At 42.1% G+C, this 27,986-nt stretch overlaps 1 protein-coding gene across 3 annotated transcripts in view; it reads left to right on the top strand.

Annotated features, from left to right (window-relative positions):
- Window positions 1-4,067: 4,067 nt before the first annotated feature.
- Window positions 4,068-27,986, top strand: part of CHL1 (cell adhesion molecule L1 like) — a gene marked incomplete at both ends in the record, with an annotated part of 73,613 nt that continues 49,694 nt past the window's right edge. For 2 of the 3 annotated variants that reach the window (XM_080718208.1, XM_080718210.1), the window contains 7 exons: window positions 4,068-4,158; window positions 8,839-8,947; window positions 10,530-10,717; window positions 20,496-20,618; window positions 22,697-22,867; window positions 24,039-24,086; window positions 26,981-27,101. In XM_080718208.1, coding sequence (XP_080574334.1) covers window positions 4,068-4,158; window positions 8,839-8,947; window positions 10,530-10,717; window positions 20,496-20,618; window positions 22,697-22,867; window positions 24,039-24,086; window positions 26,981-27,101 — 851 coding nt within the window. The remainder of the gene's footprint in view (window positions 4,159-8,838; window positions 8,948-10,529; window positions 10,718-20,495; window positions 20,619-22,696; window positions 22,868-24,038; window positions 24,087-26,980; window positions 27,102-27,986) is intronic. The other variant, XM_080718209.1, reaches the window with a different exon arrangement.

A 27,986-nucleotide genomic window follows, 5' to 3' on the forward strand; every position in this document is an offset into this window, starting at 1 on the left:
CGGTACTAGCAATGGAACCCAGGTTCCAGGGTCATTCTATCTCTGAGTTACACCCCCAGCTCTATTTTTTTTTATTTTTATTTATTTATTTATTTATTATTATTATTATTATTTTTATTTTTGGTGGTACTGGGGGTGGAACCCAGAGGCCTTCTACATCCAGGCTATACTCCCAGACCTTTTTTATATTTTATTTGGAAATAGGGTCTAAGTTGCTGAGAGCCTCACTAAGTAGCTGAGGCTGGCTTCGAACCTGTGCGATCCTCCTGTCTCAGCCTCCCAAGGCGGGGATTACAAGCGTGCGCCACCACGCCCGGCTCCTTTTTGTTTTAAATAAATGCCAGTAGGTCTTTCCATCATTATATCCACCTTCTGCCTAAAAGAATCATCTCACTGATGTTAGAATATGTCAGGTTGATTTCCGATTCCCGCAGTCTGGGTGATTAGTAGGGAATGTTTAGTATTTAAAATATATTAACAATAGCCAGAGACATTAAAAATGTCTCTGCTGTGGAAATGCTCAAACATACTTCAAAATGGACAAAGTAGTGTAAAGAATCTTTCTTTCTTTTTTTTTTTTTTTGCAAAGTTTCCACAATTATAATAGTGTATCAGTTTGAGGGCATGGTGGTGTACACCTGAAATCTTAGATTTGGGGAGGGTGAGACAGGAGGCTCATAGATTTGAACCTAGACTTAGCCACTTAGGAAGACTCTGTTTCAAATTAAAATATAAAAGGGATTGGGGATGTAGCTTAGCGGTAGAATGCCTCTGGGTTCAGTCTCCAGTATCACTAAGTTAATGTTAACTAATAAGTTAATTACTCTTTTTAAAATAAAGCAAAAAAAGAATTTAAGGGAGTAAATTGCTTCTAGATTTACAACCATGGAACTCTTTTATAAATCGGAGGAGACTGGAAGTCTAGTCCAATGATAGGGCGCTTGCCTAACATACACAAGGCCTTTGGTGGGACTCCCAGGGCATCCTTCTTGTTTCCTTATTGTTACTTCAGAAGCGGCCCTAACAGTTATGCTTGTCTAGTTTTTTGGGGATGGTGGTGGTGCTGAGAGCCAGAGGCTTTCTACATCTGAGCTACACTTCCAGACCTATTTTATTTTATTTATTTTATTTTTTATTTTTAAATTTTTATTTATTTTTAATTTTTTTTTTTTTTGGTACTGGAGATAGAACCCAGGGGTATTCTACCTTTTTCTAAATTTTCATTATTTAAAAAAAATTTTATTGGTGTATTATATTCATACATCATATTAGGGTAAAAAGCTTGTGTGAACATACATGTACACATCACCCATTTAGCCCCTACCCAATTCCCACCCCATTCCCTCCCCATCCCTCCTTCCCTTGTCCCCTTTTTTTTTTTTGTTCTTTATTTTGAAACAGGGTCTCACTGAGTTGTAAAGGGGCCTCACTAAGTAGCTGAGGTTGTCCTCGAACCAGGACCCTCCTGTCTCAGCCTTCCAGATGCTGGGATTACACATGTGCACCACCACACCCAGCTTTTTTTTTTTTTAATTTGAAACAGGGTCTCACTGAGTTGCTGAAGGCCTTGCTAACTTGAAGAGGCTGGCTTCTAACCTGTAATCCTCCTGCCTCGGCCTCCCAAGTACTGGTATTAGAGACCCGCATCTCAACACCCAGCTTGCTTGTCGATTTTATTTCCAGTGTGCTAATTCTTGTCTCTCTGGTGACTCTGTCAAAGCTGAGCTGTCAGGAAGGGTCAGCTACGTGATGTGACCCTAGAACTTAGACGGTGGAGGGGGTAGGTTTTTTTTCTTCCTAAGGATCAGCTACAAAATTGCAAAGACTTAACCCAATATACATTCTAATTCTTAAAAATTAATCGGCTTGGTTTTGGACCTGAGTTTGTATCATTCACAGGAGCTTTCTGACATCAGCTTTATCCTCATGTAGTTTCAAAAAGATAAATGGAAACATAATTTTGTTGCTGTCTTATTCTTACGAAACAAGATGCCTTTTATGAAGCTACTTGGGGGGAGTTGTTTCCATCACTTAATGGGATTTTACTTTCAGGGGGTCACATTTTAACTTTCAGCAATTTTACCCTTATAGCCTGGTATTTATACATTGCATAGATTCAGTAATCCCTCGAGAAGATAAGGTTAGAAGCAGAATTTTTCAGTATCAGCCGGGCGTGGTGGCGCACGCTTGTAATCCCTGCGCTTGGGAGGCGCAGACAGGAGGATCGCGCAGGTTCAAAGCCAGCCGCGCTGGCGTAAGAGACCCTGTTTCAAAAATATAAAATAGGTCTGGGAGTGTAGCCCGGAGGTAGAAGGGCTTCCAGGAACCCCAGTACCACCCCCCCCCCGAAAAAAAAGAATTTTTCAGTATCTATAGTTTGGAAATTGATGATGTCATCAATGTCTTATATGCCTCAAAATACACCATCTTACGTCGACGTGGGGGTCAAAGTAGCATCTGTTTTTGTGTATGCATGGGATAATAAGGATTGCTCTCGGGCATTCTGCCTCCAAGCTTCATCCCCGGCCCTATATTAATTAATTAGTTAATTTATTTATAGGCTTTCTAGGTTCCTGAGAGTCCCGCTACTTGCTGAAGCTTTCCTCAAACCTGCAATCCTCCTGTCTCAGCCTCCCAAGTGCTAGCATTACAGGTGTGCACCACCATGCCCGGCTTGTAGCATCTTTTTATGAAAGAGAATTTCTTAGGTTCAGACCATTCACTTAATACCATTAAAATTCCAAAGTCTAATCACCACTACTGAACAATTAGTATCTAATCAGCCTACAGTGCTTCGAGACCATTGAAGGTACCAGCTTAAATGAGGGGAATAGCTGGAATGGAGTCTTTTCTTTTTTTCCTCTCTCTTTATTGCAGGGTAGATGATATATGAGATAGTAATCAGGAAATATGTCCTCCTAAAAGCATTCTGGATTTAAAATTCTTGCTCCTTACAAATAGAGGGTAACTCATTATACCCACACATGGGACTCCATTAAAGCTATCAGCCTTGAATAATAATGTAACAGAATATTAAATAAATAATAGATTGAAAATGGGGGGCGATCTGTGGCTGTAAGTAATGAATTTATATGATTATTATCAAATTGTTTCAGGAAGTGAGAAGAGAAAAAACGAATAGGAAAAGCTATTCGTCTTTTTGTCCGTTTTTCAAACCAAGATGTAGCTTGGTGTGCCCAACTTTGTACAGATGTGGAGAGCTCAGTCACATATTTGAGTCAGTATCTGTCTTTTCTAAGTAAAGAAAGATTTTCTGAGTTGAATTTTGTTGATGAAGATAATCCGTTTCATCAGAATAGGGGGTCAATCAGCAAGGCAATTTGAGAATATTTCTAATATTACTGATACCACTAGTTATCTTAGCAAAATCCTGGAGTGACCAAAGATAACTTTTTTTCTAGTTCCCAGTTTATTTACAGATGGGAAACCAAGACTGGACAGAGAAGAGGATTGCTCTTACTCTAATCCATCGCTCTGGGGGACATGTTAACGGATTGAGAGATTTTCCTTTATGATCAGTGTAACTGCACTCAAAGTAAAAATATAAATGGAGCTGGATGCGGTGGTGCACCCTGTAACCCTGGTGCTTCAGAGGCTGAGACGGGGGCTCACAGGTTCAAGAACAGCCTCAGCAACGTAGCAGGACCTTGTTTTAAAATTTTAAAAAATTAAAGCAGTTATAGGGGTGTGGCCCAGAGTTAGGATGCCCCGGATACAATTCCCCAGTACTATATACCAAAAAAATAAATAAATAACTTGGCATAATAATGCATACCTGTTATCCCAGTACTTGGGAAGCTGAGACAGGAGGATCTCAGGTTCAAGACCAACCTCAGCAACTTAGACTCATTAACTCAGTTGTTTATCAAGAGTGGAATACATATTTCTTATCTGTGATAGTGACGTTTTCTGTGAGCTGATCTATTGTTCTCTTTTGTTTTTTAAGTTTCCAGGTCATCCACATTCTCCTTGGCTTTAAAGGAAATTAGGGAGGAGGAGATACCAGGGTCTTCTCTCTCTCCGAGGCGTCTTCTTCCCGAAGAGCAATGGGGACCCTTTTAAGTGGCAGCGGATTCATCGTCTCTCTCATTTTTCTCCTGGCAAAGCTGTCAGCAGCTTCTGAAATTCCCCTCTCAGGTAAGTGACAGCATCATGGCTATCCTGGAGTTGTATATTTGCATTTTGATTTTCAAGTAGGATACTCTTGAGTTGAGAGAATAACTTTTCCATCACATTTGCACAGATTTTCCTGCAATGTGTCATAAGAATTAATATCTCCCCCTCCCCATTTCTTCCTTCTCCCCCTCCCTCTCTCTCTCTCTCTCCCTCTCTCCCTCTCCTCTCTCTCTTTCTCCCTCTCTCTCTCCCTCCCTCTCTCTCTCCTCTCTCTCCTCTCTCTTTCTCTCTCTCTCCCTCTCCTCTCTCTCTTCTCTCTCTCCTCCTCTCTCCTCCTCTCTCTTCTCTCTCTCTTCTCTCTCTCTCTCCTCTCTCTCTCTCCTCTCTCTCCTCTCTCTCTCCCTCTCCTCTCTCTCTTTCTCCCTCTCTCCTCTCTCTCTCTTTCTCCCTCTCTCTCTCTCCTCTCTCTCCTCTCCCTCCTCCCTCTCTCCTCTCTCTTTCTTCCTCTCTCTCCCTCTCTCTTTCTTTCTCTCCTCTCTCTCCCTCTCTCTCTTTCTTTCTCTTCTCTCTCTCTCTGTCTCCTCCTCCTCCTCCTCCTCCTCCTCCTCCTCCTCCTCCTCCTCCTCCTCCTCCTCCTCCTCCTCCTCCTCCTTCTTCTTCTTCTTCTTCTTCTTCTTCTTCTTCTCTCTCTCTCTCTCTCTCTCTCTCTCTCTCTCTCTCTCTCTCTCTCTCATCGTTGGCCACTAAGATTATTTCACAGTGCAGGCTTTCTTTCTTCATTTTTGCCTCTTCTGCAAATTTGGTCTGTAATGAGAAATGGAGCCGATGGGCCAGGTGGTATTTTGCTGGACATCTTCAACAATTAGCAGCGCTACAGTTTTAAGCTTATGTGTTCAGGTGAGTTTGTTTTCAGGAGAATTAGGATTTAGAAGTTACTGCTGTTCAGCTCATCATGGCAAAAAGGAGGTGATTAAACTTTGTGTTCTTTGTGTTGAAAAAAGAAAACAACGGATCATGAAATTAACAAAATGCTGCTTTACAACTGAAAGTATAAGCTGATAATGATTCTAATCCTAGTTTGTTATATAGTTTAAATTTGTATAACAGGCTAGTCAGGGTAGTCAGTGGTCTGATGAATATATTAGTTAAAATATATGGCTAAAACTGGATTCAAACTTTTACTGCCTGTCATCCTAGTACTTGGGAGGCTGAGACAGGAAGATCTCAGGTTTGAGGCCAGCCTCGGCAACTTAGCAAGACCCTTAACAACTTAGAGACATAATACAACTCTCTCAGCAACCTACTTGAGACCATGTTTCAAAACAACAATAACAAAAAAAAAATAACAAAAAAGGGCTAAATGTGTAGCTTCTAGGTAGAATGCCTCTGGGTTCAAAACACACACACACACACACACACACACACACACACATACACACACACACGTACGTTAGAACAAATATAGTAATTAATAGTTCCAAAAATAGCATATCTGGGGACAGAATTATTATAATAGTATACCAAGTGTAAAAAGGTGATATATGAAGATGAGATATAAAAGAAGATATTGAGATATCTGTATTTTATAATTGGACTACAATTTCTTTTGTCTCTTTCATATATAGTCTGGAGAGTTATAACACAAGAGGCGGTGATATTCTTTCTTAGAACTTTTTAACTTTTTTTTTTTTTTTTTTGAGGATAGAACCCAGGGACATTCAGCCTCTGAACTATAAAACAGCCCTATTTTATTTTGTATTTGGAAACAGGGATTCACTAGATAGAAGATGGTCTCACTAAAGTCTCTGAGGGCCTTGCTACGTTGCTGAAAATATCCTTGAACCTATGATCCTCCAGTCTCAGCTTCTTAAAGTACTAGAATCACAGGTGTGCGCCACCACGCCTGGCTATTTCTTAGAATCTTGATGTTGGAAATGTTCTTTGTGGATAAACTAAATTCTAAAGAAATAGCCCTGACCTCAGAAAAGTTAATAAATTTAGAGAAGTGCTAACATTGAGCTGCAATTTTCCTTTTGAGATACTCAGACAGGCTGACTCTGAATGGGGGAGAGCTCTGTGATTATATAACATAACGTGTTTGAAAGCCATCTCTGAGGCTTGCTTTAAGTTACTTAATACAGCAATTTTACATCACAAAATGCACTTGTACTTCAGCCTCCTGACTTTCCCAAGTGAGAAACTCTTCTCAGCCAGCCATGGTGGCCCAGGCCTGCAATTCCAATCCTTGGGAAGCGGAGACAGGAGGCTCCAGGTTCAAGGCCAGCCTCAGCAATTTAGGGAGGCCCTCGGCAACCTAGCAAGACTCTTGTTTCAGAGGGGCTGGGGTGGAGCTTGGTGGTAGGATGTCTCGGGGTTCAATCTCCAGTACCATAAAAAATACCTTATTTTGCTGGGCCTAGTGGCTCACGCTCGTAATCCCCGCACTTGGGAGGCGGAGACAGGAGGATCGCGCAGGTTCGAAGCCAGCCTCGCTGGCTTAAGAGACCCTGTTTCCAAATAAAAATATATAAATAGGTCTGGGAGTGTAGCCCGGAGGTAGAAGGGCTTCCAGGAACCCCAGTACCACCCAAAAAAAAAAAAAAATCCCTTACTTTTTTATTCCTAACAGACAGTTAAGTCTCTTTTTTAGTCTTCTCAATTCTTACAGAATTCTACTTCTCTGCTCTACAGAAAAATAGACTTTGGATATCCCTTCACATTAGCTGAAATCTTTCAGCCTGTATTTAATATATCGGGTTTCATCATTGACCAGCCTGGCTGTACATGTTCTGGCTACCAGTCTAATTTTCCATGTTTTATTTTATACAAATATGCAAAGTCAAGTTAGGAGCGGAAAAGGTGCCTGTGGCATTCATCGTTCAGATTATTATTATTATTTTTTTTTTCTGTGTGTGTGTGTGGTATTTGGGGATAGAACCCAGGGGCATCCTACCTCTGAGCTTAACCCTAGCCCTATTTTCTTTTCTTTTCTTTTCTTTCTTTCTTTCTTTCTTTTTTCTTTCTATCCTTATCTTATTTTGAAATAGGGTCTCACTAAGTTGCTAAGGGCCTCTCCAATTGCAGAGGCTGGCCTCAAACCTGTGATCCCCCCCTCTCAGCCTCCCAAGAACTGAGATTACAGGTGTGCAACCCCATCCCGACTCCATTCGGATTCCTGACCATGTTCCTCCTTCAGTACATTCGTTCTCTGTCTTTTCTCGCTGGCTCACCAGCGGTGCAAGATGTGACATCTCCTATGTATTCAGAGCACGCATTTTTATGCTGGCCGCCTTGGCCGTTTATACATTTGCACGCTGTAATGTCCTGAGATAACAATTGTATAAAATATTAATGTTGTGCTTTCAGAACAGCTGAATATCATCCATTTAGTTGGGTCCTCCGGAGCACTCGCGGGCGAGCACAACGGACGCAGGTCTCCTGTTTGAATGCCAATGTGCCCGGAGTTTCTGTAATTGGCCTAATTAGAGAGGAAAGGATTTATAGTGGAGAATCTATATTCATATAAACACGCAAAGGTTATTAGCTCCAATCCCTGAATAATTAGTCACTGCCGAGCCTTTATAACCTTAGCAAATTTAAGAAAGAGTAATGTTGTAATAAACAAGTTGTTCGCACGTTATTAGCTGCTGTCTCAGGGACTGTTGTCTGGCGGGTTCTTCCTGGTCATTTATGACTCTAATACAATTCAGATAATCAGAATTTTCCAGACGGGCGGAGTGGCGCACACCTGTATATCATGGATATGCTATGTTCAAGACTTGAAACGGTCGCTTTGGAAAGCACGTTAATGATTCTTGTAAAAGTAAACAAGCCATGCGTGCTGGTGGCATGCACTGATAATCCCAATTCTTGGGAGGCCAAGACAGGAAGATTACAGGTTGGAGGCCAGCCTCAACAACTTATCAAGACCCTCGGGAGCTTAGTGAGAGTCTATTTCAAAATAAAAATAAAATGGGGCCGGAGGTAGGGCTCAGAGGTAGAATGCCCCTGGGTTCAAACCCCAGCATCAGATGCACAAAAATTAATTCTCCACCCTTGAATATTTTCTTTCTCATCATTGGGATGAAAGGAGAAGTAGCCAGTGAAATAATCCTGCGGTCCCAAAGCCTGATCTTCCGTCTCATTTTTCTGCCTGGGCTACACGACCATTTTTTCCTTGAAAGTATGACTGGCAAATTCCAGTTGTTCAGGTGGTTGACAGGGCGAATATTTTCCCCCACAATGAACTGAGTGAGCCTGTCACTGCCAGATAAACAACTGACAACATGTTGTCAGTGATAAAATGTGAGCGTCCAATCAGACATGAGAAATGCGGCCTGCTGGGCACGTTCATAATCCCAGTACCTGGGAGGCCGAGACAGGAGGAAAGCAGGCTCAAGGCCGGCCTCAGCATCTCAGTGAGACCCTGTTTCCAAGGAGAAAATAGGAAGGGTTGGTGATGGGGCTCAGATACAACTCCTCTGGGTCGACCCTCCACTCAAAGGATCATGAGGACATCTACGGTAACGGGAAGCAGGCATCCTGTTCCTGAGAAGTGACCCTCTAAGGAGAATTCTGATTTGTTCTACGGTCCGCCTTTTATCATCAGTCTAGAACTCCATTAAGAGTCTGTTCTCACTAAATCGCTCTCCTCCAATGTTTGCAGAGCTTGTTCTTTAAGCGTCTATTATGGCATTTAAGTCCAACAGGTCCCAACCATCACGAGACAGTCGAGCAGCCAGCAAGTGGCCTTTCCCTTCGACGAGTATTTTCAAATCGAATGTGAAGCCAAAGGAAACCCAGAACCCACGTGAGTAACCTTCACACCCGGGCGCTGCCCTGCAACAGGACCCCGCGGCCTGCCGGGCCCTCAGCCTGCAGCGCGAGCGCAGCGCAGGGTTCAGTTCATAAAATTATACCTTGGCTACTTTACCCCTCGCCGACAGCTCTTCCCGTCATGCAGTTCAGGCTTGCTGGTAACGCAGTGGGAAGTTAACTGTGCACAGATTTTCTATGGTTTAGTTATGTATTATTTTAGTGTAAGTTTATTATAATATACATTTATATATATAAAATATATATAAGTCAACAAATATATATATACTCATATGTACATATGCATATACTTATAAGTGTTTATATATAAAAGCATATGTAAGCCTGGCATGGTGGCGCATGTCTATAATCCCAGAACTTGGGAGGCTGAGACAGGAGGATCGCAGGTTTGAAGACAACGTCAGTAAGTACTAAGACTCTCCTTAACCTAGTGAGACCCTGTTTTAAAAATAAAGTCAGGCCGGGCGTGGTGGAGCACGCTTGTAATCCCAGCATTCGGGAGGCTGAGACAGGAGGATCACGGTTCCAGGCCAGCCTCGGCTACTTAGTGAGGCCCTCTGCAACTCAGTGAGACCCGGTTTCAAAAATAAAAAGATTAAAGCCGGGCGTGGTGGCGCACGCTTGTCATCCCCGCGCTTGGGAGGCGGAGACAGGAGGATGGCGCAGGTTCGAAGCCAGCCGCGCTGGCTTAAGAGACCCTGTTTCCAAATTAAAATATAAAATAGGTCTGGGAGTGTAGCCCAGAGGTAGAAGGACTTCCAGGAACCCCAGTACCACCAAAAATAAAAAAAATAAAATAAAAATAAAGTCAGGCTGAGGGTGTAGCTCAAAGGTAGAATGCCCATGGGTTCAACTCTTAGTACCACAAAAAGCACAAATAATATATGAGACTAAAAAGTACCAATGAAAGTATATATATACATATATATATATATATGTATATATATGCATATATGTGTGTGTATATGTACAAATCGATATAGACTTCATTGGTACGTTGTATTCTGACATCATTCAGAATGATAGGGACCAACACGCCTATAGCCCTTTGATGAGCTTCCCCCGAGCCAGATACTTTTTCCTGGAATATAATTCTGCCACTTTCATTTAAAACTATAAAGACTTATTTTATTTTTGGTCAGCCGGTCTCATTTTGAAGGAATTGGCCTAAAGAAGTGTTTGGACAAGTACCAGGAATGTTTGTGGAAAATAATATTTTTTACAGTCTTATTTGTAAAAGAAAAAAGAATGCCGTGGTGATAAGAATGTGTTTAGAAGCGTTAGCAAACAGAAACAGTGCAGCTGGCTGTGGTGGTACGCATGCCTGTCATCCTAGAACGTGGGAGGCGGAGACAGGAGGATGGCAGGTTCGAGGCTCAGCAACTTAGTGAGACTTTCATCGACGTGGCAAGGCCTGTTTCAAAACAGAAAAAATAAAACGGGGCTGGAAGGGTGCCTCAGAAGTAGAATGCCCGTGGATGAAGTCCTCATTATCACCAACAATTGAAGACCTGTTAGGAATTTTTAGGGTCGTTGATTTTACTTTCATCTTACAGTTTTCGGTGGACGAAGGATGACAAGCCCTTTGACCTCTCCGACCCGCGGCTGGTGCTGTCTCCCGGCGCAGGGACGTTCAGGATCCCGAACGAGGGGCACGTGGCTCCGTTCCAGGGGAAATACCGCTGCTTTGCTTCTAATAAGCTTGGAGTGGCTGTGTCTGAAGAAATCGAATTTGTAGTTCCAAGTAAGTGGGCAATGGAGACCGCGTTTTATGGCTGCGCTGGTGAAGTGTTTGACGGTTGTTCCCTTGGGCTATTGAAGATAGTAGTAACCAGAAGTAGACCAGTGGAGCTGAGCAAGGTGCCGCACGCCTGTCAACCCAGCACTCGGGAGGCTGAGGCCGGAGGATCGCGGTGCGCGGACAGCCTCGGCTACTTAGCGAGGCCCTCTGCAACTCAGTGAGACCCGGTTTCAAAATAAAGAATAAAAAATAGGGCAGGGAGTGGAGCTCAGAGGTCGAATGCTGCTGGGCTCCATCACCAGACCCACAAAAGAAAAAGAAAAAAAAAAAAAAGAAATAGACCAGTGGTAAACCAAATAAAAAGATGTGTGTGTGTGTGTATATGTGTGTGTGTGTGTGTGTGTGTGTGTGTGTGTGTGTGTGTGTGTGTGACTGGAGATTCTACCCTGGTGTATACGGATAAGGGACACCTGTTTCTACCTCCAAACTAATCCCCTTCCCTGTTTTAATTTTTATTTTTGAAAGAGGGTCTCACTCAGTCGCTGAGGGCCGCACTGAGTTGCCGAGGCTGTGATCCTCCTGTCTCAGTCTCTGAGGTGCTGAGATCACAGGTGTGCACCACGAAACCCAATGTAATAAAAGCATTTGATGCCACCTTATTGGGAAATATGCGTGTCTGAGAGTTACAGAGTTCAGTAGGAAAATGCAGCCATGGGCATACTTACCCACCACTAATGAGAGGGGAGGGATTGCCTCCTCTTTGGAAAGCACCTTGTCCTCCCCTCATTAAGAACACACTTACCTGTGACCCAGCTAGTCTACGCCTGGGCCTAGGCAGAAGGGCCTCTTGTCCATACATACCAGGAACATCTGTGCTACAACTGCCTATTCAAAATAGAATGGAGAGACTCCACCAGGCCACTCAGAGTAGACTGCATAAAGACACTGTGTTACATTCATGCAGAAAATATTCCTCAAGAACTTCATGAGTATACTGATCTATAAAAGCAAATCTTGGAGCCAGGTGCAGTGGTGCATACGGGAGACCTAGGCCTGAGAGGCGGAGGCAGGAGGATTGCGGGTTGAGGCCAGCCTCAGCAACTCAGAGAGACTCTGCACACAACTCTGCAACTCCGTGAGGCCCTGTTTCAAAGGAAAAAATACAATAGTTCTGGGGGGATAGCTCAGAGGTAGAATGCCCCTGGGCTCAATCCCCAGTACCAAAAAAAATCAAATTTTCGAGAAATATATGCAGTGTCATTTTTTTTTTGTACTTACATAAGTTCAGAATATGTAATTCTTTAGACAGTATGTTTGGGAGGATATCTTATTTGGTTAAGTTGTAATAAAAGTCAAAAACACGCTGGACACAATATTGAGGATGATGATTATGTGTCATGAATGTGAGGAGCCTGGCATCAGGTCTGTACAGAGAGCGAGGCTCATTTTTGTGTGTGTGCATTGAATGGCGCATACAAGGGTTTTAGTTGCATTTCTTTCTTTCTTTGTATGCTTGTGTGTGTGTGTGTGTGTGTGTGTGTGTGTGTGTGTGTGTGTGTGTACGCGCTACTGAGTACTGAACCCAGGGGCCTCATAACCTGCAAGCTAAACCCCCAGCCCTATTTTTAATTTTTTTACGTTGAAACAGCATCTCCCTACGTTGCCGAGGCCGGCCTCCAACCCGTGATCCTCCATGTCTCAGCCTCCCAAGTACGGGGATACCACAACTGGCTTACATATTTTACAAATGGCTTATTTTATATACTGAAAATGAGCAAGACTATAATGTACTGATTCACCTAAAGTAGACACTCTGGAGTTTGGAGATATTAGAGCGAAAACAATAAGGATAGCAAGAGCCTGTGAACTTGGAAATCGGTAGTTTAAATTTGCAGTGACATTCAGTAGGAAATACCCATGAATTCTGAATCAGAAAATATCACTGTAAAAATTGTACCTGAGAGTAATGGAGTTGTTTTATTATATATACAGTCAGCCCTCTCTATCTGTGGGTTTTACGTCCGTGGATACAGCCAAACTCAGGTGAAAAATATTTGAAAATAAAATCACATTTGTATTAAACATGTACAGTCCTCCTCCTCCTCCTCCTCTTCCTCCTCCTCCTCCTTCTCTTCCTCCTCCTCCTCCTACTCTTCCTCTTCCTCTTCCTCCTCCTCCTCCTTCTTCTTCCTCCTCCTTCTCCTCTTCCTTCTTTACATAGTAGTAGTAATAGTAGTAGTATTTTATTTTATTTGTGATGCTAAGTGTTGAACCCAGGGGTATTTAACCTCTAAGCTATACCTCCAGCCCTATTTTATTGATTATTTGGAAACAGGGTCTCACTAAGTTGGTGAGAGCCTCACTAAGTTGCTGAAGCTGGCCTCAAACCTGCAGTCCTCCTGTCTCAGCTCCCAAGTACTGGGACTACAGGCATACACCATTGTGCCTGGTCTCTGGTCTTTATTTTCTAAAGAATATAGTCTAGGGCCGGGCGTGGTGGCGCACGCTTGTAATCCCCGCGCTTGGTAGGCGGAGACAGGAGGATCGCACAGGTTCGAAGCCAGCCGCGCTGGCTTAAGAGACCCTGTTTCAAAAAATAAAAAATAGGTCTGGGAGTGTAGCCTGGAGGTAGAAGGGCTTCCAGGAACCCCAGTACCACCAAAAATAAATAAATAAATAAATAAATAAATAAATAAATAAATAAATAAAATAGTCTATCAGCTATTTTCATAGCATTTACATTGTATTAGGCACAATCTGCAGACGATTAAAAATATATAGGAGAGTGTGTGCAGAGGATATGCCAGTATTATAGCCTTTTATACAGGAGACTTGAGCATTACTGATTTTTTATTCAAAACTGATTCTTCATGGAGGCTTTGAGGAAAACCGCATATAGTTAACTGAAGTAAGTTAAGGGCATAAATATAAGATAGATGATAGATAGATAGATAGATAGATAGATAGATAGATAGATAGATAGATAGAATATCTGTTGCATCAGGGATGCCCCTAAACTGAATCTTAGTAGTTGCTATGGAGACACAGAGGAAGGGAGTAGCTACATCTAGAGCAGAAAAAGAAATAACAGGATATGGAATATGATTCTTAGATTTTTGGAACTGTTATTGATATATCATAGTTTTAATTAAAGTATACAGTAAATTGCTTTTTTGGTTAAAAAGTTAGTGCAGCATCATCGTGATGTAGTATTAGAACGACTCTAACATCAACCCCCCATTACTTGCATCCTTGTGCGGTTCCTCTGTCTTTCTACCCCAGGTAGCCTCTGTTCCAATTTCTACCTCTCTAAGTTTACTTCTCTGAATATTTCAGAGAAGAGGAACTGTGTGAGCTTGCAGCTTCCTCGATGTGGCTCCTTTTGCTGAGCATGTTTTGCGATTCACTCTTGTGGTTGCATTTATCAGGACTGTGTTTCTTCATGAACAGTAATCTATGATACAGCTATGTTCCACTTTATCTCTTTGCAAGCTGATGGCTCTCTGGCTTATTTCTGCTGTTTACTATTAGAAACAGTGCTATTATAAATTCTTTGCAGTTTGCAAAGTATTTCCTTGTGTACTTTTAAAATTTGTCATAACTATTAATATACTTAAAATCAGAGGACAAAATGAGCTGGCCATGGTGGCACACACCTGTAATCCCAGCACTTGGAAGGCTGACACAGGAGTTTCTCAAATGTGAGGCCTATGCTTAATAACTTAGCTAGGCTCTTTGCAACTTAGTGAGACCCCGTTTCAAAATGAAAAATAAAAAGGACTGTGGGTATAGCACAGATTGATTCTTGGATACGCTGACCAAAAAATGAGTAAAAGCCGGGCGTGGTGGCGCACGCTTGTCATCCCCGCGCTTGGGAGGCTGAGGCAGGAGGATCACACAGGTTTGAGGCCAGCCTCAGCTATTGAGTGAGGTTCTCAGCAACTTAGACCCTGTTTCCACATAAAGTGTAAAATAGGTCTGGGAGTGTAGCCCGGAGGTAGAAAGCGTCTGGGTTCCACCCCCCAGTGCCACCAAAACAAAACAAACAAAAAAAGAGTAAAAAGCAGTAGTGCAATCTCAATATGCTATTAAAATAATCTGAGGAAAAAGATTTAGAGGTGAAATTGTCTATAGAAATTTTAACAAAGCCTAGTCAGGTGTAGTGGTGCACACCTGTAATCCCAGTACTTGGGAGGCTGAGAAAGGAGGATTGCAGGTTTGAGGACAGCCTCAGCAACATGATGAGACCCTTGGCAATTTAGTGAGACCCTTTATCAAAATTGAAAACAGTAATGATGGTGTTGATGAAAGGTCTGGGATTAGCTCAGAGGCAGAACGCCCCTGGCTTCGATCTCTCCAGCACCACAATAAAATAAATAAATATATAAATAAATAAACAGTAACTCAGTTGATTAATTAACTAGATGCACTATTATATTCTCAGTCTCTCCTCCTTTATCTTTTGGGTAATGCAAGGATGCATATTATTAACAGCTGATGGCATTCTTTGATAGTCTTACAAATATAAGAATGAATAAAAGTAAGAATGCATTTTCCACATGCTGTTAAAATAACCTAAGTAATGATGGATTTGGAGATGAAATTTTCTATGCAAAGTTTTCTTTTTAATTTTTTATTGGTGCGTTATATTTATACATCTTAATGAAGCCAAAAACTTGTGTAGACCTCAATGCGCACCTCGCCCAGCCCGCCCCACCCAGTCACCACCCCACTCCCTCCCCAGCCCTCCCTCTCATGCTTGGCTTAGTGGTTGACAAAACCACTTAGGGTGACTAGGTGCTAGGTGTCAATGTTTTGCTCACCTTTGTTAATTCTTCAGGACAGTTTCCTTGAGACAAAAAAAAAAAAAAAAAAAAAAACAGGTTTTTAACCATTCTGACCTGGGAGAGAGAGAAGTAAAAAGAACAGAACAGAATAAAACAAACAAAAAAACACACAGTAGAGTGGCTTAGGCGTCCTTCTACTATGCATAAGCCCGTACCAATGAAAGAGGACTTTTCATTCAATCCCGAGTCCCACTCTGAATTTGAAAGGTTCCCGTAGCCCCAGGGCTCCGCACCGATTCATCTGAGTTTGTGAATGGTCCTCCGTGAGACTGGGTGAAGTGGGCGTCCAGCCTTGGCAGGAACTCATTACAGGCTTCTGGACTGGAGTCCTAAGTGGATTAATGGGGTCCTCTACAGGAAACAGGAATCAATTAAATCTCCTTACAGATGGAAAGTGGAATTAAGGGTAATGTGGCCCGCGGAGCTCCTTAGCAGGCATTCATGATAATCACCACAGTTTGCAAGCAATTTGCTAAGACATTCAAAGAAAATGGAAGACAACACCGACCCGGCCAGTCTGGTAAACAGAGCTACAAGTCACAATAGCAGAACCTCTTTGCCATGGGAAGATTAGCCCAGCCACAGGAAGAAACCAGACAACTCAGTCAATAAATCAGTAAATCATAGGTTGCACACGAAAGATTCCCCTAAAAAGGGGATTCAGATATCTGCATAAAATTGCATCCTTAAGACCCAGCCGGCAAGAAAAATCAGGGTTAGCAGTCAGAGAAAAGGCCTTGTTCCTTTGAATATCTCATCTCTCTGTGTATGGCTGTGTGTTCCAGGTCAAGTTGAAATATTTTTTTTAATTTGTTTTTGTGGTACTAGGGATTGGACCCAGGGGCTTCTACCTCCGAGTTACACCCCCAGCACTTTCTATGTTTTTATTTGGAAACAGGGTCTTGCTATGTTGCTGAAGGTACCACTCAGGTGCCTAGGTTGGCGTCCAACCTTTGATCCTCCTGTCTCAGCCTCCCAAACACTGGGATTACAGACATATGCACCACCATATCTGGCACAAAGTTGAAATATTTGAATAGTAGTCAGTGTGCATTGAGTGTTTTCTTAAATGTCAGAAACTATTTTAGTTGGTTTATATGAAATATGTATTTCAGATGGCTTTGATGGTTCATATCTGTAATCTCAGTTACCTGGGAGGCTGCGATAGAAGGATCACAGGTTTGAGAACAGCCTCCAAAAGTAGTGAGATTCTCAGCATACTAGTCATTCTCTGTTTTAAAGCAAAAATAAAATAGGGCTGGGGGTGTAGCTCAGAGGTGGAATGCCAGCTCACAGAAACTTAGTGAGATACTTTTTCAAAATGTAAAAATAGCTGGGCGTGGTGGCACACACTTATAATCCCCGTGCTTGGGAGGTGGAGACAGGAGGATCGTGCAGGTTCAAAGAGACCCTGTTTCCAAATAAAAATAATATAAAAATAGGTCTGGGAGTGTAGCCCAGAGATAGAAGGGTTTCCAGGAACCCTAGTACCATCATAAAAATATATTTAAAAAATAATAAAAAGGGCTGAGTAGACAGCTCAGTGGTAGAACTGTGCTGAGTTCAATCCCCAGTGACACACACACACAAAACCACACATGCATACACACAGCTGACAAGCCAAAGGAGTGTAGTTGTTCACACACACACAGATTATTGGTTACAATTTTTTTTAAAGCATTGATCGGTCTACACTAAATAATGCTAGTATTTATCATCAGAGAAATGCAATTAGTAAAAGTTAGTGCATTGATCGGTTTTAAAATGGAGTCTTATTTGAATTGAGGTTGAATTCATGTCTGCTATTGTGTTACGGTAATTAGATTTAACGTTTATCTGTGAGTGTTGAAATTTTCATTTTCTAACATAGCACTGGATGAAATAGTTTCAAAGTCAAGGCATATGACCTCCAAAATAATTTCTGACAAATTCATTTCCTTTACAATGTTTCTTTGGAAACCTTAGTTAATAAATATATAATTATTCTTCCCAATTTCCTGATATTAATTTCTCATGTAGTTAAAACCTGCCCCAAAGATTTATGACATGTGTTCAAGGTTTCAGTAGACTTATACATTTCCCCTTCTTTTCCTTCTTATGATTGATGCCTTAGAAGCTAGGTGGATTACATATTTATATTTTCAGAACTAGAATTTTATAATCTCAATTCAGTCACTGAGGCAATGATAGTGTCTCTCTGGCAGTCCTGTTTGAACCATCAGAGTTTTCTGCATACACTGAGGTAGTAGTTATCCAATTAGGGAACAATGCGTCCTTATTAATCATCTACTACAGATACCATCTATTGAGCTGAGCATTTACATTAAGCTTTGTAAAACTTCGTCATTAAAGGAGACAATTAGATGCATATGGTATTTTATAATCTTTATTCTCTTCCTGTGTTGCCCCTTGTAACTGAGCATAAATAGGGTTGACAATTGACTAACATCATCGCTGACTTCTCCTCAGCGTGCACGGACTTTAGTTACGGCAAATACATCTAAGCATGCCATTCGTATCTGGAGCTGTTGGCCCAGGATAGTTTTGTATAATCTACTCCATCTTATCTGTGTAAGGCTTGCTTTCTGCGGAATGACTCACATAACACTGGCCTTCAGTCAGAACCAACACTCTTATCAAGTGGCGGACATGTCTTTTTTCCCTACAGGATCTTAACATAGTAAATACATTGGACACACTTTCTTGCGTTTTGATGGGAATTTACGGCTACCTGTAGCAAAGGTGCAGCTCAAAATGACTGTTGATAAACGTTCCTGTAGTTGTCGGGGGAAATCTCGTAGAATAAGGTGACCCAGAGGGGATCGGTCTGCTACCGTTGGACTGCCGGAGGGCTGGATGTCCAAGGAGGACCGAATATATCTTCCTGGATTGGAAAGACTCTGCTGTATCCACACTCTCTCCTGCAACACTTAGCTCCAAAACATCCTTGCATCCAGACAAAAAGCCATTTATTCTAAACAGCTGGTGCATCAGTAAGAGAAATGTCAGCACATTCCCTCAGCCTCTGAAGAGTTGGGCAGAAGCTGACAGGGGTATATGATGTGCATACAGGGAACACGTAAAGCTTTTTTTTTTTTTTAATTTTAAAGTCTCAGCCAATGAAGAGATCAGTACATTTCCAAAGGGAAAAAAATGATGTGTGGTGAATCACAGACTTACTGAGACCCTATTTCAAATTAAAGAACAAAATTGGGCTGGGGGTGCGGCTTACAGGTAGAATGCCTCTGCGTTCAATCCCTAGTTACCCCCACCCCAAATCCCCAACTGATTTGAAAGGAACCCATAGAATTTGAGATCAATATCTTTTGGATATACTCATGAAGACTCATTAAAATATTAAACATTGATGTGAGATTTCAAATTCTGCAGAATTCTGACTTATATTTTCATTATAAAAGCATTGCTCTTTTAGGAAATTAACTCCAATATGAGTAGGAAATAAGAGATTGAAATATGAGAAGGATTTCCTTTCCTCTATCAATTTCATGTATTTGCAGTCTCATTACTGGAATTACTGGAGTAATTCCAGTGTGGGTGGCTTGCTTTGCCACTTAAAGGGAGCACATTTGACTTTTATTTGCACTCATACTATTTCGCCCAATATGAGCTTTGAATTTTTCATTTAGTGTGGTTGATGCTCTGAACAGAGTATTTGGTGATCACACTCACCAAAGGCCTTTGGGATAAAGTGGGGGGAGGGGGAGAGAGAGAATGAATGAATGAATGAATGAATGAATGAATGAATATCTACAGCTTCCAAAGAGAAATTGCAGTGTTTGGAAAAAATGATTTCACATCCATCACAATTAAAATACGCAAAAAATCTGTGGCTCGTAACTCAGTTCCTGAAACAACGTGTACAAGTATAGTTTTGCCTTATTAAAGTCATGCAGCAAAATGAACTTTTGTCTAGATGGGTTTCAAAATTCAGGGATATTTTTTAAAGTTCTTTAAGATATACACAAAATTCTTAATAGTATGTGTCTCCGCGGGAGAGGACTGAGAAGGAGGATGTGCCGTGTGAAATTTCTTGAAAATGCTCAATTAAACCGGGCCTGGTGATGCATCCCAGTCCTTTTGAGGCTGAGAAAGGAGAACTGCAGATTTGAGGCCCGCCGGGGAAATTTAGCAAGACCCTGTTTCAGAATAAAAATAAATAAAATAGGGCTAGGATGTGTCTGAGAGAGAGAGAAGATCCCACTCCTGGGTTCAGTCTCCAATAGCTTAAGAAAAGGTGAATTGTTGAGAAAGGACCATGTATTAAGATGGTAGCTCTGATACAGTTGGTATCTTTCCAAAGAAATCCAAGTCAGAATATTGTGGTAGTCCATGCACATCCATCTTCCTAGCAGCACAATTCACAGGAGCCACACTCTGGGGCCAGCCCAGGTGTTCATCGACAAATGAACGGGTTACACGACGCTGCTCTAGACACACCGTCCCAAGGAAAGAACACAGTTACGTCCTTGGCAGGGAAATGGGTGGGGCTTGAGAATATCAGCTAAGGGAGATGGGCCAATTTCAGAAATAGAAGAGCTGTATGTTTTGTCTCCGATGTGGACGCTGGAGAGAAAATGGCTAACAAAAGAGACCTCAGGTAAAGGAGCAGAGGCTCCCACGGAGCGATGGGAGGGTTCAGGGGAAGGAGGAGGGCGACGAGAGACATAGCGAAGGTAATAGTTTAAATGATGCCATGTATGTGTATGAAGTCATCAAGAACAATCTCCCTGACACATGGAGGGAAGGGGAGCGCTCGGGGTAGGCTCTGGTGGGAACTCAACCGAGTGCCGTGTGTGTGTGTGTGTGTGTGTGTGTGTGTGTGTGTGTGTTGCTATTACTTTGAACCTCATTATAATCTGTAATTAATATTTGGCAAGGTTTAAAGTCATGTCTTAAAATGATCTTTGCACCAGGTGTTCCAAAATTCCCCAAAGAAAAAATCGACCCTCTGGAAGTAGAGGAGGGGGACCCCATTGTTCTCCCGTGCAACCCTCCCCAAGGTCTGCCTCCTTTGCACATCTACTGGATGAATATCGGTAAGTGCGGCTCTGTCCTGTTAATTTTGGGGGTGCTTGAATTTCAGCATTATGAAAATAACGTAAAGAAACCGAGGACAAATATTTGTACTGAATTATCCCTGTGGAATCTGATAGATGTATCAGGTTTGACCCTGTGAAAGTCTGCCCTGCCCCTTAATATAAGCCAAAAAAGTACATACGTGAAGGCATGAGCAATTGCGACAGCTAACTCTGGATTTTGTTATCTATATTTTATTTTGAAGCAGGGCCTCGTTAAGTTGCCAGGGGCCTCACTAAGTATCTGAGGCTGGCCATGGACCCGCGATCCTCCTGTCTGAGCCTCCCAAGTACTGGTATTACAAGTGTACATCATCATGCCTGGATTCTTTATTCTGGAAAAGAAGGAGATAACACAGGTACACTGGTAATCCCGTGACACGAGAGGCAGAGACAGGAGGATCACAGGTTTGAGGCCAGCCTCAGCAGGTAAGTAAGGCTCTCAGCAACTTAGTGAGAACCCATTGCCAAAAATAAAAAATAGAATGGGGCTGGGAATGTAGCCTGGAGGTAAAATGTCCCTGGGATCAATTTCCAGTACTGAAGAAAAGGAAGGAAGAAAGGAAAGAAGGAAGGAAAAGAGGAAGGAAGGGAGGGAGGAAAGGAGAGAGGGAAAATATTCACATTATTTTATTTCTGTGAAATCCAATGGATTTGTAAAATTTGAGCCAATAAAAGCCTATCCCTGTCCCTAAATATAAACTTAAGTGTATATATTAAAACACTAGACACTCACTAAAGGTACTCTTGATGTGATCACATTTTTTTAAGAAAGAAGAAACTTGACAGAGCAGAGTATGTTTCTAAAGAAAATATTTCCTATATTTCAATCAACCCAGTTTCCTTTGGCATACGGTTCATGTTAGAGTTGAGGATTGTCTGTGTTTGTGTTATTTCTTAGTTGTATCTGTTTTCGCAACATTCTACCTGTCGGCTATAGCCACCCACAAAATACTGAGAATCGACTTTTATCCTTAATTTTCCCAAAATGTGACTCTTGCTATGAAATCCCAGGTTCTTAGGAATCCCACCGCTAGCGTGGGCCCGAGCATTGCTCCCTAGAGCTTTTTCACTGAAACCCACAGACACACATAATACTGGTGTAGCCTTCAGGAAGAAGACGCCAATAAAGCTGCTCTTGGCTGGAGCCCAAATTCCCAGACTCCGGTCATCCTAGAAGTTACAGGCTGCACCCTGGACAGCAGAGACGTTCATAGTAGCTGACCCCACTTTGTGGCAGCTCTGTTTAAAAAAAATAGTATCTGAATAAAATGAAAGTTGTAATTAAGGTATTAAGTGAATTGAGAAGTTTTCAGAGAAACCCTTGTAGAACCATGGAGGATTAATGGAGACCAGGATGGTAAAAAGAATCAGAGAAGTTGATTAGTGGGAGGGGATTGATTCACTGAGGAGAAATGAGGTATGGAAAGGAAATGTCATGTGATGTTAATGTGCTTATACGACTATATCCCTGCGGATGTCACTATCACGTACAATCATAATGCAGGAATAAAAATTTTTTAAAGGTCCTGGGCAGGGTGGACAAGCCTGTAATCTCAGCACTTGGGAGGCTGAGACAGGAGGATCACAGGCTGGAGACCAGTCTCAGTAAATTAGCAAGGCCCGCTGCAACTTAGCAAGATCCTGTTTGCAAATAAAAAATAAAATAAAATAGGGCTGGGGGTGCAGCTAAGAGGTAGAGTGACTCTGGGTTCAATCGCTAGTACTAAAAAAAAATTAGCATCTACAACAGCAATAATAACCATAATAAATAAATAAATAAAGTGAGGTCAAAGGCATAGACAATCTGCCCAACAGGGCTCTTCCTGGTTTAATGGACAAAGCATATTTCCGGGAGCTTCCTTGTTACTTATTTATTTTATATTTGCTCATTTGTCGCCCCCATAGCCAGAACAGGAGGGATGGACAAGAGAAGAAAATCATATCCAACAGCAGAAAAACACAAAGGACAGAAGGAGGAGCGGTGGCGGAAGGGACTGTTGCCCTTCTTCAATGACACGGTGTGTGTCTCTTTGCAGAACTGGAGCACATTGCCCAAGATGAGAGAGTGTACATGAGTCAGAAGGGGGATCTGTACTTTGCCAACGTAGAAGAAAAAGACAGTCGGAACGACTACTGCTGCTTTGCGGCATTCCCCAGACTGAGGACGATCGTCCAGAAAATGCCCATGAAGCTCACGGTTAACAGCTGTAAGTGCAGACCCTGTCGGACTCAGGCCCGTGTGCTGCATGCACGTGCGCGTCTGATTTCCTCTTGCCTTGGGGCACGTGAACCTGGGTGGTATTTTCAGCCATTGTTCGGTTCAACTCTAGAGATTTCTTCCAGATGAAAGAGACAGCTGTTACACAAAGATCCGCAGTCGCTCTGTCTCCGGCAGCCAGAAAAAACAAATCTCAATTCGCAGGCCAAATGTGTTCCATTGGCTGGCTGCAGGACCCAGCCAGTTCTAGTGGGCAAGAGACACGATAAAATTTCAGGCTTGGCTAAGCCACAACCTGGGCATTGACCCCCTGTGACCCCGGATGATCCCCCAGCTTAAAAACGGGAGGAAAAAATAACAGAGTCCAAAGGAAAAAGATTCCAGGTTAACATTTCTATCATGGCAAGCTATTGCTTTGTTCTTTCCAAGTTGGCAGAGTGATTTGAATGTCTCTTCTTTCTTTCTTGATTTTTTTTTTTTTTGGATGCCTGTCTGGGTTTCCAAACGAGAAAATGTAATTAGTAAAGGAAGAATCGTTAAGATTCAAAGGGAAGAGATAATCCCTAGGAGCTCCCGGGCTGAATACTTGGCCTTGGTGCCTTGCAAAGTTGGCATTACCATTTCATTGTCTAATTTGGTCCACAAGTTTTTCATTATTATGTGTGAATACACCATGCCACCAGGTCTTCACTAGAACATTCTCTTAGTGGCCCGGTTTCTCTCCATTGGAGATGTCTTGAATCCTGTCCACCTGAATTAGCATGTGATAACTTACTTTTAAGTACATTCAAAATTTTTCCCCTAAGCTGGGTATGGTAGCGCGTGCCTGTCAACCTAGTACTTGGAAGACTGAGACAGGAGGATCGCAGGTTCGAGGCCAGCTCAACTGAGATCCCGTTTCAAGATAAAGTAAATAAATAAAAAGTGCTCGGAGCTCAAATGGCCCCAGGTTCAATCCCCAGCATCATACATTAAAAAACATAAGAAAGTGTGGTTTTTTTCTATACAAAACTCTCTTGCCATAAGTGATGTTCTAGTGGAGCGAGATTCGATCTCATTTCGAAATTTTCCAAAGAGAAATGTTTGACTTCTCATCCTCGATCGATATCCGCATCTTCATTACGTGTGTTTTGTTTCTTTCATTTGTTTTTTCATTTCAGTAAAGCATGCTAACGACTCAAGTTCATCCACAGAACTTAGTTCCAACGGTAAGTTGAACGATACGTAGAGAGTTGGTGTTAACGTCCACCTTATATAACTCATTGCCATCTCGAAATCGGACCTCTGTAAGTTTATTTAAAAAGTCCCTTAAGCACAGAGAGTCTGTGGGTCTCTCTTCTCCTCCTGAATAGATGCAAAAGGAGTGATTTTTACAACTGTAGAGCTATATACCTATAATGACGCATTTACATATAATTAAAATATGTAGATGTGTTAGAAAAAAATCCATGGTATCTTAAGATACATATTCCAGTGTGGTTCAGCAAGGCGAGTTTACTTTTTGCAGAACGGGATCTTGTCACCAGTCAAGTTAGGTAGGCAAGAACAACGTGGTGGATAACTGCTGGGTGTTTTATGAGCCCCTCAATCTTTACGCCATTGGCTGAAGGGTAAAATGCCCCTGGGTATTCCAGTACCTGCCAACACACACACACACACACACACACACACACACACACACACACACACACACACAAATAAATTTATGAGAAAAGATAGAATTTTCAATCTTTTTTCTTATATTTGGTGGTGGTGGTGGTGGTGATGGGACTAGGGATTGAATTCAGGGGCATTCTCAGTTATACAATACCCAGCCCTTTTTATGGTGTTGTTTGTTTGTTTGGTTGGTTTTTTGGGGGGTTTTTTGGTGGTACTGGGGTTCCTGGAAGCCCTGCTACCTCGGGGTACACTACCAGACCTATTTTTACATTTTCATTTTGGAAACAGGGTCTCTTAAGCCAGCGCGCGCGGCTGGCTTCGAACTTGCGCCATCCTCCTGTCTCCGCCTCCCAAGAGCGGGGATTACAAGCGTGCGCCACCACACCCGGCGTGTTGTTTGTTTTTTAAAAACAAGGTCTCACTAAGGTGCTAAGGCCCTCTCTGTGTTTCTGAGGAATCCAGGCATGCACCACCATGCCCAGTTCCTATGAGATCTTCCTAACCTAATTTTTTTCCATCGAACAACAACTAAACTTGTGTCTCAAGTAAGAGGCCCAGGAAAACTGGAATTCTCTATCAGGCTGTATAATTTCTATGAGGAGAATCATGCCCATAAATGCAACAGTCGTTCTTTATATCTTGTGGACTGGTGACTTATATCACGAATGCACTGGTCATGTCAGTAGAAGGGATTCATCCCACATAGGAATATTTTGAGCTCAATATCCTAAATCTATATATTTCTCTTATCTTCATACCATTCCGTAAAAATCACTGAGCGTAGTTCATGCATGGCCATTATTTCTCAACAAACAATAGCAAGAAATTATACAGCAGGTGCACATTTATTCTGATACCTCACATTCCTCTTCTGATGGTAGGATGTCAGCTATCTCTCCATTGATTTATTTCCCCAGTGACATTTAATGAGAGGGAATAATGTATGTTTGCAGTTGAAGATTAAAACAGAATTGGCAGTGAACATGGAGGTCACTTTATTTGCTATTACATTTGCAAATTATCAAGAAATAAAAAAAAATAAAACCTGTCCCTTTGTAGTGACGGTACTTAGCAATCATTTTCTAAAACGTCATCTGTTTCTGAAGGCCTGAGACCATAAGGAGTTGTCTGAAAAGTCTGTTAAATTCACTAGCACCACACGTCGACCATAGAGTTCCTCAGTCAGAATGTGTGGACTGGAGACAGGCATGGTGGTGCATGCTTGTAATCCCAGGACCTGGGAGGCTGAAATAGGATTGCACATTTGAGGCCGGCCTCAGCAACTTAGCGAGGCTCTCTGCAATTTAGTGAGACTCTGTTTCAAAATAGAAATAAAATAGGGCTGGGGGGCTGGGGGTGTAGCTTGGAGGTAGGATGATCCTGAGTTTAATACCTAGTACAAAAATAAAAAATGTGGCCTGGATGCAGAGTCTGTGCAGATCTTTGCAATAGGAACCACATCGAATATTTAGAAGCATTAAATAAAAAAAAAATACAGCCATCAAACGTGCCAAGACACATGTATGGTCTATACATGATTAAGGACTAGAACAGAAGCTACACAAATATTCATTCAACACATTCAATTCTACCCGTGACTAAAGTGCAGACAATAAACTACACAGATACACTAAATCTGATTATATTTGACATGTGATTAAAGTGTAATATAAACTCAGAGTCTATGAATTAAGGCCTTCACCAAGAAATTATTTCTCTTGAATGATGTACAAACTTCTGAATGAGAAGAGGTGGTATACATCTTACCATTTATAAGTCTTAAGTGCTAGGAGTAGTACATCTGAGGCACCACCCGGCTTCGTGTGAGAGGTGCGGTCTATTAAATGAAAACACATTGACATGTGTATATGTACATATACTCACATATTCACAGATGTACACCTACATCGATTCATACGTTTTCATAGCGCTATAGAGCCAGGCATTGTGGCGCCCACCTTTCATCACAGTCCTTGAAATGCTGAGACAGGAGGATTGCAATTTTGAGGCTAGCAACTTAAAGAGACCCCATTTCAAAATAAAATAAAGGACCCCAACATGGTGGCGCACGCTTGTAATCCCCGCGCTTGGGAGGCGGAGACAGGAGGATCAGGCAGGTTCGTAGTCAGCCTCACTGGCTTAAGAGACCCTGTTTCCAAATAAATAAAAAAATATAAAATATAAACTAGGTCTGGGAGTGTAGCCCAGAGGTAGAAGGGCTTCCAGGAACCCCAGTACCACCAAAAATAAATAAATAAAATTTAAAAATGAAAAATAAATAAAATAATTGAATAAAAAGGGTTGGGGGTGTAGCCCAGATGTAGAATGCCCCTGGGTTCCATCCCCAGTACCAAAATAAAATAAGATAATATGACATAGTGATACCAAGTTTTAACTAAATTAGTTTGAAAATAATCTTGACATTTCTCCCCCTCTTTTCTAGCAAATTTGATCAAGCAAAGAAAACCCAGACTGCTGTTGCCTCCGGCGGAGGGCGGCAGCAGCTCTGTCAGGACGGTCCTCAAAGGGGACACGCTGGTGCTGGAGTGCTTCGCCGAGGGCCTGTGAGTAGCCGCCCACCTGCCCGGGCCTCTGGCCCTCCCCTGTAAAGGAAGAGACCTCCATTACGAATGCGCGTGCAGACACAGTCCTAAGTTCTTCTCTCTATTCTAATGATCCTGTGACTCTGTCTGGAGGAAGCCATTTGTACTTCACTCTACAGACTTCAGACGGAAATCGACAGGGAATGAGATGTCGGTCAATTTGTGACACTGGGAATGGAGAGCCATTCTCCTACCTCCTGGGGAGTCTAGACCAAGGCCGTCCTTCCTGCCCGACCTCGTCCACTGACCAGACTGTCTTCTTGCTCCCCAGTTTTCCCTCCGATCTTTTGTCTTGACCTACTTCTGTTTGTGAGGGTACTAGCTCTGCTTCCTTTTATTTATTTATTTTTTGTTTGGGGCACTAGGAAACTGAACAGAGGTATTCTGCCTCTGAGCAATACCCCCAGCCCTATTCTATTTCTTTTTTATTTTGAAACAGGATCTCGGTAAATTGCTGAGGCTGGCCTTGAATCTATCTATGATCCTCCTATTTCAGCCTCCCCACTACTAGGATTGTAGGCTTGCACCACTATATCCAGCATCTACTCACTTTTATTTCCCCCAAAGCCCAATTTCTCTATATTTTACCCTGCTGTTCTTTGTAAACAAAAAAGTCCAGAGGATGAAATTTAAGAAACTTACACATCGAAACCTAATGAATAGAACTTTCTTTCCACCTGAGAAAGCAAAACATTCTTTTTCAAACAGTCCACCAAAAAAAAAAAAAAAAAATCCTAAAAAAAAATCCGAAATGACTTCACTTGGTCATCTCTTGAAATGGTTACATTTATGGAACATCTGCTGTAGGTCTGTGTAGACTGATAGCTCCTTATGTAACGTTTGGTC

The sequence above is a fragment of the Muscardinus avellanarius genome (assembly GCF_963383645.1).
Source record: "Muscardinus avellanarius genome assembly, chromosome: 22".
In the NCBI taxonomy this organism is placed as follows: domain Eukaryota; kingdom Metazoa; phylum Chordata; class Mammalia; order Rodentia; family Gliridae; genus Muscardinus; species Muscardinus avellanarius.